At 31.9% G+C, this 12,523-nt stretch overlaps 1 protein-coding gene across 1 annotated transcript in view; it reads right to left on the bottom strand.

Annotated features, from left to right (window-relative positions):
* Nucleotides 1–12,156, bottom strand: part of LOC148281391 (uncharacterized) — a 35,947-nt gene extending 23,791 nt beyond the window's left edge. Inside the window, exons 1-2 of the mRNA XM_088226885.1 lie at nt 12,038–12,156; nt 523–885 (exon numbers count right to left, since the gene is read on the bottom strand). Of these exons, the coding sequence (XP_088083011.1) occupies nt 523–859 (337 nt within the window). The 5' untranslated portion in view covers nt 860–885; nt 12,038–12,156. The remainder of the gene's footprint in view (nt 1–522; nt 886–12,037) is intronic.
* Nucleotides 12,157–12,523: the final 367 nt, after the last annotated feature.

The raw sequence follows: 12,523 nt of genomic DNA, 5'->3' as shown, positions 1-12,523 counted from the left end.
AGTTCAGGACAGTCGATTGAACCTGGGGCAATTTTTAGTAAATAAATTATATCCGCTATTTCACGACGTTTTTGCAGATGTGGTGGTTTTTACGTATATGAATATACTGGTCGGATTTAAACTTAAGTTTCAACCGAAAACACATGAACTTTACGTTCTTTAAAAAATATTTTCAATGCGTGATATCTGCACATTGTACATAGGATTCCATATTTGTGATGCATATTCTAAGTTGCTTCGCACTAATGTGCAGTAAAGGATTTTAAGTGTCTTTGCCATAGTGAACGACGCGAGGTAGAGCTACGCATAACAAAGCCAAGCGCACGCGATGACTTTTTTATGATGCTGTCAACATGGGCGTCGAAAAGTTATTTACTATCATGGAAGACACCTAGATCCTTTACACATAATGAGCGTTGGAGATTTTGACCCTTAAGCACATAGTTAGTACGGAAAAAAATTACTTTGCGACTAAATGTAATAACTGAACACTTCGAAGGATTAAGGTCCAAGCAGTCTTACCTCTGTATCCATTCGTCTCCACCTCCGTCTGGTTCAAGTACAGGGTCCCGTCCCAATCCTGGTACGTGAGGTACGGCTGAACATATCCGCAAACAATGGGCGTCGGCGGCTTCTCTATGTACTTCCTGATCTTCGGGTCGTAAAGATCATACTGCGGGAGGGTGCAAGCCGTGGCGTTCAAGGCGTCGAAGAACTTCACATTTTCCTTGAAGAAGGAGAGGCTCTTCGCCGGAGCGCCGCCCCTCAGATGCACGAAGCAAAACAACACCGACGTCATTAGAAAGACACATAGTATTTTTAATTTATTGTTTATGTTCCGAAATACGCCGGTCCTCATTTTTTAACTTCACTAATGCATTGGAGCTGGTAAAAAAAGCAATTATTTTAAAACCGCCACCCGCCCGAAACAGTTTCACGAAAATAAATTAAACTGAAAGAATTGGAGGAATACAGATATTCAAACATAGGCAGAATGTTTAATGTTGCATAGGGTGTAAAGTGGCCACTTAAACCAGCCAATGACAGGCCATAAGCTGTCAAGGCTGGATAGGCCGGATACCGGATAGTTATCGAACAAATCTACTGAACAAAATTATTTTTTTACCCTTGAAAAAATACGCATTATGTCTGAATTATGCTATTTATATAAATTATTAAATAATAAAGCAGACTCTTTAAACCTACTCTCCAAAATTAGTTTTAATGTCCGCTTTCGCGTGACGAGAAATAAATATTTATTCCATCTGCCAGTCTGTAGCACTAACTATGCACATAACTCTTTCTCTCTCAATTATTTTTTTCCATCTATTGATATATTTAACATGCCCCTAAATTTATTAAAAATAAATTAAGACTCGTTCTATCTGGCTGCGATACACTCCTACTTGCTTTTTAACGATGCACACGCTTACTATTATTATTATGGATAACTTATATAGCGTCATTTTCGTAATAAAATACCTCAAGGGCGCTTTACATGGTGATTCTATTGTTAAGTTAATTTAATTGAAGCTTTTAAATTTGTAATTTAATTAAAATAATTTATTTTGTTATCACGTGCTACTGAACACTTCCTCTCACGCAAATACGCAAACACACCTATATATTTACACAAATACAAACAAACACACACTTTTACATATATATATATATATATATATATATATATATATATATATATACGCGTGCACACATATAAGAATGTACCATAATTGATTTTTATTTGGAAACTTCGCTGGTCTGTCTTTAAACCTTATCTTTATATGTAATTTAACTATTGTTGACTGTATGTTTCTGTAAAATAAATAATCTCTAATAAAAGTTACCTAGACTTCTATAAAGTGTTCTAAATGTATGTTGTAATGTTTCTAAATTACACTGTTTTAAAAACTAATATTAACTTAACTTAATAAACTTCAACTACATAATTGTTCAGTGATGGTAAATTGCAACTGCAAAAAACTGAGTAGTGTTCAAAGTATAAAATATCTTGGAATAATTATAGACCAGTATTTGAGATGGAATGAACAAATTGACACTATAACTGCAAAAATTAAGCGCTTAATACATTTTTTCATCCCACTTAGAAATATACTTAAAGTCCCGGACTTGAAACACCTATACCATGCACTGGCAAATTCTGTGTTGACTTACGGTCTAATTGGTTGGGGAGCTTGCACAAAAACCGCCCTTGAACCTGTAGCAATTGCACAGAAATCTTTAATCCGAGTCATCTTAAAAAAAACATTTCGCTATCCAAGTGACTTGCTCTTCAAAGAATTCAGAGTACTGAATATTATTCAACAGTATATATTGAGAACGGTAGTGGTTACACACATAAAGAGAGACATTTACCCAAGCGTCAACCACAACCATAATACAAGATACTCTAATAGGGATCTGATACAAAGTGAAGGGGTCAACACTGTTCTGGCATCGAGACAACACTATAACGTAGGCAAAAAGGTCCATAACCTTTTGCCAGAATCGTGGAAAGACGGGAGTGTTGTCAAGTTACGGAAGGTGTTGACCTCGCTCTTTCATGACATTGGTCGTAGGGAGTCAGAAAAGTTGATGCATGCCACGGATTGGAGAACCTTACTGGATGTCAAAAATAAAATATAAAAAATAAAGAATAATTTAAAAAATATATATTTATAGATGACAACCATGAAGTTTCGCATAAATAAATTGTCTATGTTTTTATGAATGTATGTATGTGTATGCGCATGGGTGTATGTACGTGTGTGTGTATGTACATGTGTATATATGTGTATATTTATATATACATGTGTGTATATATGTGTATGTCTGTATGTATATGAATCAAAATGTGTATCCGAATAAGTTTATATTTTGTTTGTCTGTGCTCTATATTAATTTGTTAAGTATTATAATATATTAAAATGTAATTGCCTAGCTTGGAACGGGGTATGTACCCTTGTTAGCTGGGCAAAGTGAATATGGAATTGTATTTTGATAAAGAGTGTGAATAAATAAATAAATAAATTAATTAATTAATCGCTAATGTGATGCATAATTCGCTCCACATTTGAGTTATTTGATCGGTATAAATAGAGCATTATCTGACGTGTTAAAGCATAGTAACGTATTACAGAACGGAGAATAATAAAATTATTGATGTTTTACTAATTTCAAGATACTGTTATAAAAATATATTTAATTATAAAGTCATACCCCATTATTTCCTGTTACTCACTATTTTATTGAGAGCACCAAACTGGCAAGTTCCAGAAGGAATCATGAAAGCCGCAAATAATAAGCTTAGTCAATATGACAATGTTTGAGTATGTCAAAATGCTTGCAGACTGGCTGGATTTTCTCCCTAGAGAGTTATTCATATTTAAATTTATTTCAACAGAGAGGGCGAACATTTTTTTATTTGCGGGTTAAATTATTTTTCTAGAGTATATACTGACCACAGACGAAAGTTTTTATGCAAATAAGTCCATTTTTAAAATAATGAAAATTACGTTCTTTTTATTAAACATGGTCGATATCAATAAATCAATTTAGTGACGTCGATTTCATGAAATTTTCGCTGTAATGAATACTAGGTATCCGCCGGATATTGAGCTACTATCAGGCTTCCGGCCGGATAATAAAATCAGGCTGGATAGGCAAGATTGCTAACTCTTTCGAGAATAAACTCAAAATTGAAAGAGTGGCTTTTAAGAATCAAAAGCCTGCTAGAAGAGTTGCATACTATATTGCTTTTTATTTTACATTTATTTTTTCAATTTGTAATTTCCCTTCAAATCTAATTTTAATATTTTTTAGATTAGATTTGTTTTTTTTTACATATTTTTTAGTGATTTAATATGTAACTTTAGAACAGGTATTTTTGTACCTAGTGACGCTGCTATGAATATTTCCTTGCAATTTCACACGTCAAATAGATTTTACTAACTACCTACTTTAACTATTACTTAATAGTTTATCGGGACAAAATATATTTTAATACTTTGTTTTCTTTATTTATTTTATTAATTTTTTATTTTCTTTTATTGAGGAAACATACAGTACAGTTACAAAGTTTAATATTTTACACAATTAGACTTAATTCAATGGACTAGTGAAGTTTCCATATTATAAAGCAATTATATGTAAGGTTAATTATGAAAGTATAAAAAAGAGAAGGAAAAAGAAAAACATAAATGAAAGTTGTTTAAAAATTAAAATTTAAGTGAAAAAAAAATATTTTAAAGTTTGTAGTTTGTAGTGAGTATTTACAAATGGAAATAATATTAAAAATGAACAAAATTTGTAAGAGTAATTAAAAATTAAGAATTGAAATAAAGAATGAAAAACATGCTCAGATGTAAAAATAAAATAAAATAGTAATAATTTTTTTAAAAAAAAAGGAAAAACATAAATATACAAATATTTATTTTAAGGGATTCAAAGAAACGATGAGAAGAATCTTTAGGTGAAATATAAGACAATAAATTTAAGTCAATTTTTTATTTTTTATTTATAATGTATTAATATTGTAATAATGTGTATATTTTATTGAATAAAGATCTATGAAAAAAAATACACACACCTGGACACAAAACTTATTTTCAACACTCAAATAGAAGCTATTTTATCAAAATCATTTTAAAAGTTAGGCTTTCAAATAAGAGTATGTAAACCATTCAAAAATTCAAGCACTGCCATGGTACTGTATACCTCATTAGTCAGAAGTAACTTAGAATAGGCATCCTGTATCTGGAATCTCAAAAGTAAACATTTACATAAACTTGATGGATAAAGTACAAAATAAATTTCTATATAAATTCTCTAGCTTCAACAATCTAAACTTACCTTGCCTTCACAAAAGGCGCATGATTGCGGATCAATTGTTTATCTATAATTTACTTAATAATCAGATCGATTGTGCTTATACAACGTTACCTAACAACAAAAACACAACACCAGAGCAACTCAGAATATTGTATTAAGAAGACCAATTAGTAATTTTTCAAAATTTGAGAAGATGTACAATCTTGACTTATTTAACGACTTAGGTCTCCGCTACAAACGGAAGCTGAGTCTTATTTACAATAATTATATTTAGCCTCTTTTAGAAAAAAAATAAATTGATATAAAACAACCATCACATTTACACAAATCACTTCATAAACCATAATCCTTATTCAAAACTATGGAGATACCAACACGAATGGAGTCACGTGTTATAGTATGTTACACATTTTCGTTACATTTTGTTGTCCTGTTCAGAAATTGTATTATATTGTGTTGTGTACGCAATTTAATGGTGCTGTGTTAGGTTTATGTTTTTTTAGTAGTAATTAATAAGCACTGTGTGCACAACAATAAACTCAAATAAATAATAAATACCATAAGCACTCATTAAAAAAAAAATAGTATTGCAAGTAAATTATAAGTATGAATTATTTATTTGCCAATAAACACCGTATTTTGGCACTGAAACTGAACTCACCCAAAACAATGTAAGAAATCTGTGGATTATTTTATAATATGTTTAAATGAGCGTTACTCTGTATAATGACGACATAAGAAACAAACTAGTCTGTAAATAATGACGACATAAGAAACAAACTAGTCTGTAAATAATGACGACATAAGAAACAAACTAGTCTGTAAATAATGACAGCATAAGAAACAAACTAATATGTGAATAATGACGACATAAGATAAAAACTAATATGTGAATAATGACGACATAAGATAAACACTGATATGTGAATAATTACGACATAAGAAACAAACTGATCTGTAAATAATGAAGACATAAGAAACGAACTAATCTGTGAATAATGACAGCATAAGAAACAAACTAGTCTGTAAATAATGACAGCATAAGAAACAAACTAATATGTGAATAATGACAACATAAGAAACAAACTAGTCTGTAAATAATGACGACATAAGAAACAAACTAGTCTGTAAATAATGACGACATAAGAAACAAACTAGTCTGTAAATAATGACGACATAAGAAACAAACTAGTCTGTAAATAATGACGACATAAGAAACAAACTAGTCTGTAAATAATGACGACATAAGAAACAAACTAGTCTGTAAATAATGACGACATAAGAAACAAACTAATCTGTGAATAATGACGACATAAGAAACAAACTAATATGCCGCAGTATGCCGCGCGGCGCGCAACATATAAGAATGCATAGAAATAAACACGTATTTATACAAAATTAATATCTAATATTTTACATACATAATACAAATTAAATTTCCTTTTACAACTATATTTTATCCTCGGTATTTATCAAGGCCGAATCCGAAAGTAAAAAAAACTTGTCTTTATTGGGGATTCGGCACTTGACTTTGATTACATATACCGAGGCCCTATACAAGTTAAATCTTTATTAAAACATACAATTCAATAATATTTACAATTCTCGGCGGTCTTGTTCTTCAGCCCGCGCGACCGGAACACTAAATACAATATATGGACGTAAAGTGAAATTACGATACGTTCGACATTCTGATAAGTATTTATCCAGACCGTCGCGTAACTTTTTAAACGTTTCGTAAATATTGATTTACAGAACAAGGTTGATTAAAACAATTGAAAGCTAAAGCGCGTCAATCAATGTATTATATGAACACATAACAATATTGAGTATCTCAAATACTCGAGACTGTCCGATGCTATGGCACGATAATAAGCTAGAATACTTTTCCAATCTACTTATCTCCTATTCCTATACAACAATACACATTATATACAAATTGATTATACCCGTGTCCAAGATTAAAATTAAGAATAAAATGAGAAAATTCAGTGCTACAAGAAATTGGATACAAATTGTTTTCTTACGCGCGGTAAAAAATATTTATTTATGTTTAATGTTATGCACACTGTGGCATATTGTTTTAATTGAGTATGTCTAAATTTTTGTAGAAGGAGTGGATTCAACTCCCTGGGAAGCTATTAATATTAACATATTACAACGGAGATGAAGAACATTTTAGAGAAGGTGATATACAAGTCCTGCAGATGCATATACTTCTATATTAATGTTTTTTTTTCTTAGGATTCGGTTAACACCTCAACCATGCAATTACGAGTACTATCAAATGGCGATTACGACGGTTAATTATGCGGGCTATTCAATAGCATTTTATTATTTGAAATAATTGTATGTTCCCATAAATGTAACGAAATTAATTATTTTTTGTTTATTTTCTTGCAGTTAGCTTTAAAGGCAAGTATTGTAAAAGTTAAATAAAACAAAAAATTAGGTTGCAAATTTATAGTGCATTTTATTACTTATTTATTGTTTAATAATTTACTTAAATAAATGTAAACTTGTATTTTATAAAAATGATAATTTTGTAATATGCCGGAATTCGTGTGTGTGTTTTTTTTACTAACAATTGTTTACTAATAACGATATATTTTTTGTAAAAATATTGTAAACTGTATAAATGTGTGAGTTTTGTGCTCTGATCCCTGACTTTATTTTTTAACAATTGCAAACTACTTTGCTTCATTATTATTTATTTTTAAAATCATTTTTTGAAATGTTGCATTTTACTAATTAAATCCCTTCCAAGAACTAGGGGCACATTAAATTTGAAAAATTGATTTTTTTTATCAATGTTTGATTATGTCCAAATGCTTGCAGACTGGCTGGATTTTCTCCCCAGGGAGTTGTTCACATTTAAATTTATTTCAACAGAGAGGGAAAAAATCTTTTGAGAAGGGAATATGGAAGTCTAGGCATTTACAGGGCTTATGACCTGTCATTGGCTGGTTTAAGTGGCCACTTTACACACTGTGTAACATTCACCATTCTGCCCACGTTTGAACTCACAAAAGTCAACAGATGGAAGAGTTGAGGAAATGTGGATGTTCAAACATGGGCAGAATGGTGAATGTTACACAGTGTGTAAAGTGGCCACTTAAACCAGCCAATGACAGGTCATAAGCCCTTTATATTCCCTTCTCAAAAGATTTTTTTTTCTCTCTGTTGAAATAAATTTAAGTATTTATATAAATAGCAAGATTTATTGTTTATCAATAAGTGCGTATACATATTTTCTCCGATATAATTTTTACTGTGCATTTTAATTACAGTCTGTTAATTATTATTGTAATGAACACAAAGAATTGAATAAAAAACATGCTTGTTTAAAAATAAATACTCGTAAATATATGACATTTTCTTAAGTATTTTTTTTTTTTTTGCTCTAATCCAAAAGAGATTTTTAAAAACATTTAATATTGTAACACGCTACCAGCTGTAGTTGCTGCCATCTAGAATGTGTACAAGACATAAAATATTAAGGATTTTTTATTGACTGGAGAACACATATTAACTATTTAGTAGGTAGAGTTAGGAAACTAATCTATATCTTTATAACACTGCGTAATATATTGTCCATTGTAGATACTAAACGTATATACTATGGTTTGTGCAACTCTGTTTTGGCCTACGGTTGTATTTGTTGGGGAGGAGCTGCCAAGACTATTCTTGATCCCTTGGTTAAATAAAATCAATATTAAGGATAATATTGCGAAAACCGTACAATCATCCGAGTGAAGGCCTTTTCAAATCCTTAGACGTCCTTGGGTTAAGGCAAATCTACATAAGGAAAGTAATACTCATATTATAATAATTGTGAGTCATGCGCACTCAACCAGGAGTACAGTAAGAAACGATTTGGCGATTCCAATAGCACGTACAGCGGTATTCCAAAAATCATTTCTATATAACGGGCCTAAACTATACAACCTGATACCGTGTTTTTGGAAATCTGATAAACTATCAGTACTGAAAAAAAGAATAACAATTTGGTTGACAGACATTGGAAGTAAGGAATCTGAGAATCTGAGCTTATAAAAATCCACCAGTACGTCACGGTACACATATCTACGCAATAAAATGACATAGGTTCAGTATGACGTCATAGTTGAAGATAAAATTCTCCCGACCAAATACGAAGAGACACTACCGATCCCGTTCCCGGTTCCGGAGAGGATACCGGGAATACCTCAGGTAAAATGCTATAAACACGACTCTAAAAAAAATAATTGTCATTTTTACTGTCGTGGTAGTGTTTATAAAACTGTTTTATAACATTTCGAGGTTTCTGCGAAATTCATAATTTTTTTCATAAAATACCGTCGCGAAATGATGCTATATAACAACGCACTCCTCGCTGCTACACGTTGAGTAACACTGATCTAAAGTCACTCACTCCGTTAGCTGGGAGAGGGGATGCAAGTCTAACGCAATAAATCCTGATTTTTCTGGTTATTGCTAGAAACAAGCAACCAAAAAGCAAGAAGCACACGTGCAAACTGACCAACGTATCGAATATCATTAAACTGTAGAGCGGATGAATGAGCAACTTTAGCCCTACGGGAAATTGGATACGAAAATGTTTTCTTGCGCGCGGTAAAAATTCGAGAATTAAATTGTACTGTAAAGTTTCCTTCCTTCCTGAAGAAGAACTTCCTCATCGTATTGTTTGCTGTTTGCAAAGAGGAAAAGCAGCGACAAATGTGAAGTATTATTGAAAGGATTTGGCAGAAAAATATTTTCATAATGTTGATACATTCTTAAACATTATAGGGTAGGATTAATCGAAAAAGTAATTGAAAAATAAATAATATGCTACCTAGGGGACCCTAGATACCCCTTAGACCCGGGGGGTTAAAAGCAAAAAGCAAAAAGCAAAAAGGGGGCAATGAGATAATAATATTTTATCTTTTATCCATATCTATTTATATATAAATAAATCGCCGCGTTGTCTCGCAAAAACTCGATATGGCTCGACAGATTTACGTGTGGTTTTTTGCAAAATTTTCTAATTTACGTCAAGGTTTATAAATAATAACTTCTTCAATATGTAGAGTGAAAAAAAGCTAGAAGCATTTTCAGCACATTAAAACAGTTTGTATTTTGACGTTTACAAACAACAATTATTTTTAATGGATACTAAATTGAATTATATCCTTACGATTTCTTAATTTGTACATACTAACTTACTTTTAATAAATTTTTGGTAGTGCTAAAATAATTTTAACTGACATTTTTTACATAAAAAAAACGGATTCTTACACAAAATGCACCACTCTTGGTAAGTAGAGTAGAGTTTGACATTTGCAAAAAGAATTCTATATTTGAAAATGAATTATTCAAACTTTTGGAATTCAACCATAAACAAGTACCTAGGTACCTACTTACCAATGAAAATCTACACCATATTGTTTACGTTTATCCGAATGGTTTTTACACGCTTTCACGACACAACCAAGCATTTCGGTTCCCAATTAAATGTCAAGCTCACGTCGAAACCCGACTGGCGGTTAAAGAACGACTAAATACACGTAGGGCAGGACTGAGCGTTTGGGCATGAGTAGTGTCATAATTTTAGAGGGTTCGGGTGCGTCTTTGTGTATTAATAAGTATATGGTTTTAATTAAGAAGACCGAACCTGTTTCTAAGGTTACATAAAAGCATTATGAAGTAAAGTTTTAAAAGTAAACTTAATTATGTTTAGTCGTAAGAGGAAATGCGGTCTGACTTTTCTTCATACAAACGTACTCCGTATTTTCTCTCTGGATTATGACACTAGACCAGTGAATTTTTTACACACTATAGATATTTACTTTTGGCGTGTCCCTATTGTTTCGTTTTTACAAAAATTATTTATTATGGGAACTAGACACAGTTTTATCTGTTGTCTTTGAGCGCATGGTATAAAAACTATTTTTGAAAATCGAAAAACGTATTGATACAGAAAATTTTATTCTGATATTCTGTCTAAAAACAATAACAAAATCGGTTTACTATTGAGGTGCGGAAAACGGGACAACGAAACGTATATAAATTTATGAAATATCCCGCAGCAGTCTCCTGCAATGGTCTCTTCCCTTAGACAAAATCCAGACTTGTACACTCTTTCTGAAAATGGCTTTCGTTTGGGAGAACTTAATATGCTCATCCAGGACTTTAAACACTCTCGGAGCCACAAAAGAAAAAATCCTTCGAGCAACCGCGCACGTGTTTTTGGAATCAAATAATTCAAATTACAGGAACACCTCGTACGAGCATTCTACTGGGATCTACTCTTGCAGCCGCATGGCCAGAAACGTGCCAATTACTCTTTGTCAATGACGACTTGACGTCAATGACGACTTGACGTCAATGACGACATGACGTCAATGACGACTTGACTTCATTGACGACTTGACGTCAATGACGACTTGACGTCATTGACGACTTGACGTCAATAGCGACTTGACGTCAATGACGACTTGACGTCATAAATGATGTTAAGCAGTAAATATGTTGTATTATTTTATGTATATATTATATTAAATACTAACTTGCTAATTTGTATATATTATATTACTAACACATGTGTAAATATGTAAAAAAAAAACAAAAAATCGACACTGGCTAGAACACCAGAGTTGAGAGGGGAAAAGGCCATGAAAAACGAAGAAGAAGAAGAACACGCGGTAAACATTATGCGTTTAAGTGGTTTTTTTTTATTATTTGTTATTCAGTCAACACATTTTTTTTATGTAATGTATTATCAGAGCTATGATTTTTAAACTTTAGTAATTTTGAAATTACTCCGCATGTGGTGTCACAAGTTTGCGACGGTGAGTTCTGCTGATTGGTGAATTGGCTTCCTGTAAGCCGGAAATCTATCACAGCACCCTATCACTGGTTGATTCGGAAGAACTAGAGACGTAATTCTTCATATTTATTAAAACCACTTTTATCATTTTTTTATACATTTTCAAGAAACTTTGCCTTACTAATAAATTCTCTAATTTTTAACGCGTATAAGATAAAATATTTAGCATCCAATTTTCCGTAGCATTGAATCTCCTCATTTACGAAGTTTACGGCGTACCGGCAAGTATTAACTAAATATAAATATATGTATAACTTAAAAACCGTATCGAAGATTTTCACAAGTATGGTTACATAAAGCTACGTTTATGTATTTATAGTACACGCATTCACTCACTTTATATTAAACTATTAGTAACCATAATTCACAGATGTATTTTACATATTATTTTCTTTGCTTTTCATATCGATTTTTAGACGCGCGCGTTGTAAATGTCAAACTACCGCTGTCAAAAATAATGAACTGAAATTTTTAAACTTTATCCCACAACTCTTGTTTTCTGCCATAAACAAATCATAGTCTATGGACAGTATTTTAGGCGCGTTTCGTAATGATGTATAGAACTTGTGCAGGACGTATGAATCGAACGTTGTTCTAAAGTAAATTATAAAAATGTAAAATATATAAGCTTGGTACTTCTTTTATCATATTTTTGTAGATACCGAATCATATAATTTATGTACCGTATAATTGGCAGGAGTGCTGTATTGTACATTTAAATAAATCACATTTTTTAATAACGTTTCGCAATGTCGGCCTCGTGGTGTAATGGTCAGCTCGTTTGCCTACCATTCAAGAGGTCTCGGGTTTGATTCCCGGCAT

This window comes from Micrasema longulum, unplaced genomic scaffold (genome assembly GCF_059751315.1).
Source record: "Micrasema longulum isolate JH-2025_06_02 unplaced genomic scaffold, ASM5975131v1 h1tg000469l, whole genome shotgun sequence".
In the NCBI taxonomy this organism is placed as follows: Eukaryota; Metazoa; Arthropoda; class Insecta; order Trichoptera; family Brachycentridae; genus Micrasema; species Micrasema longulum.
Note: the sequence above shows the minus strand (reverse complement) of the source record. Positions and strands in the feature narration are given on the sequence as shown.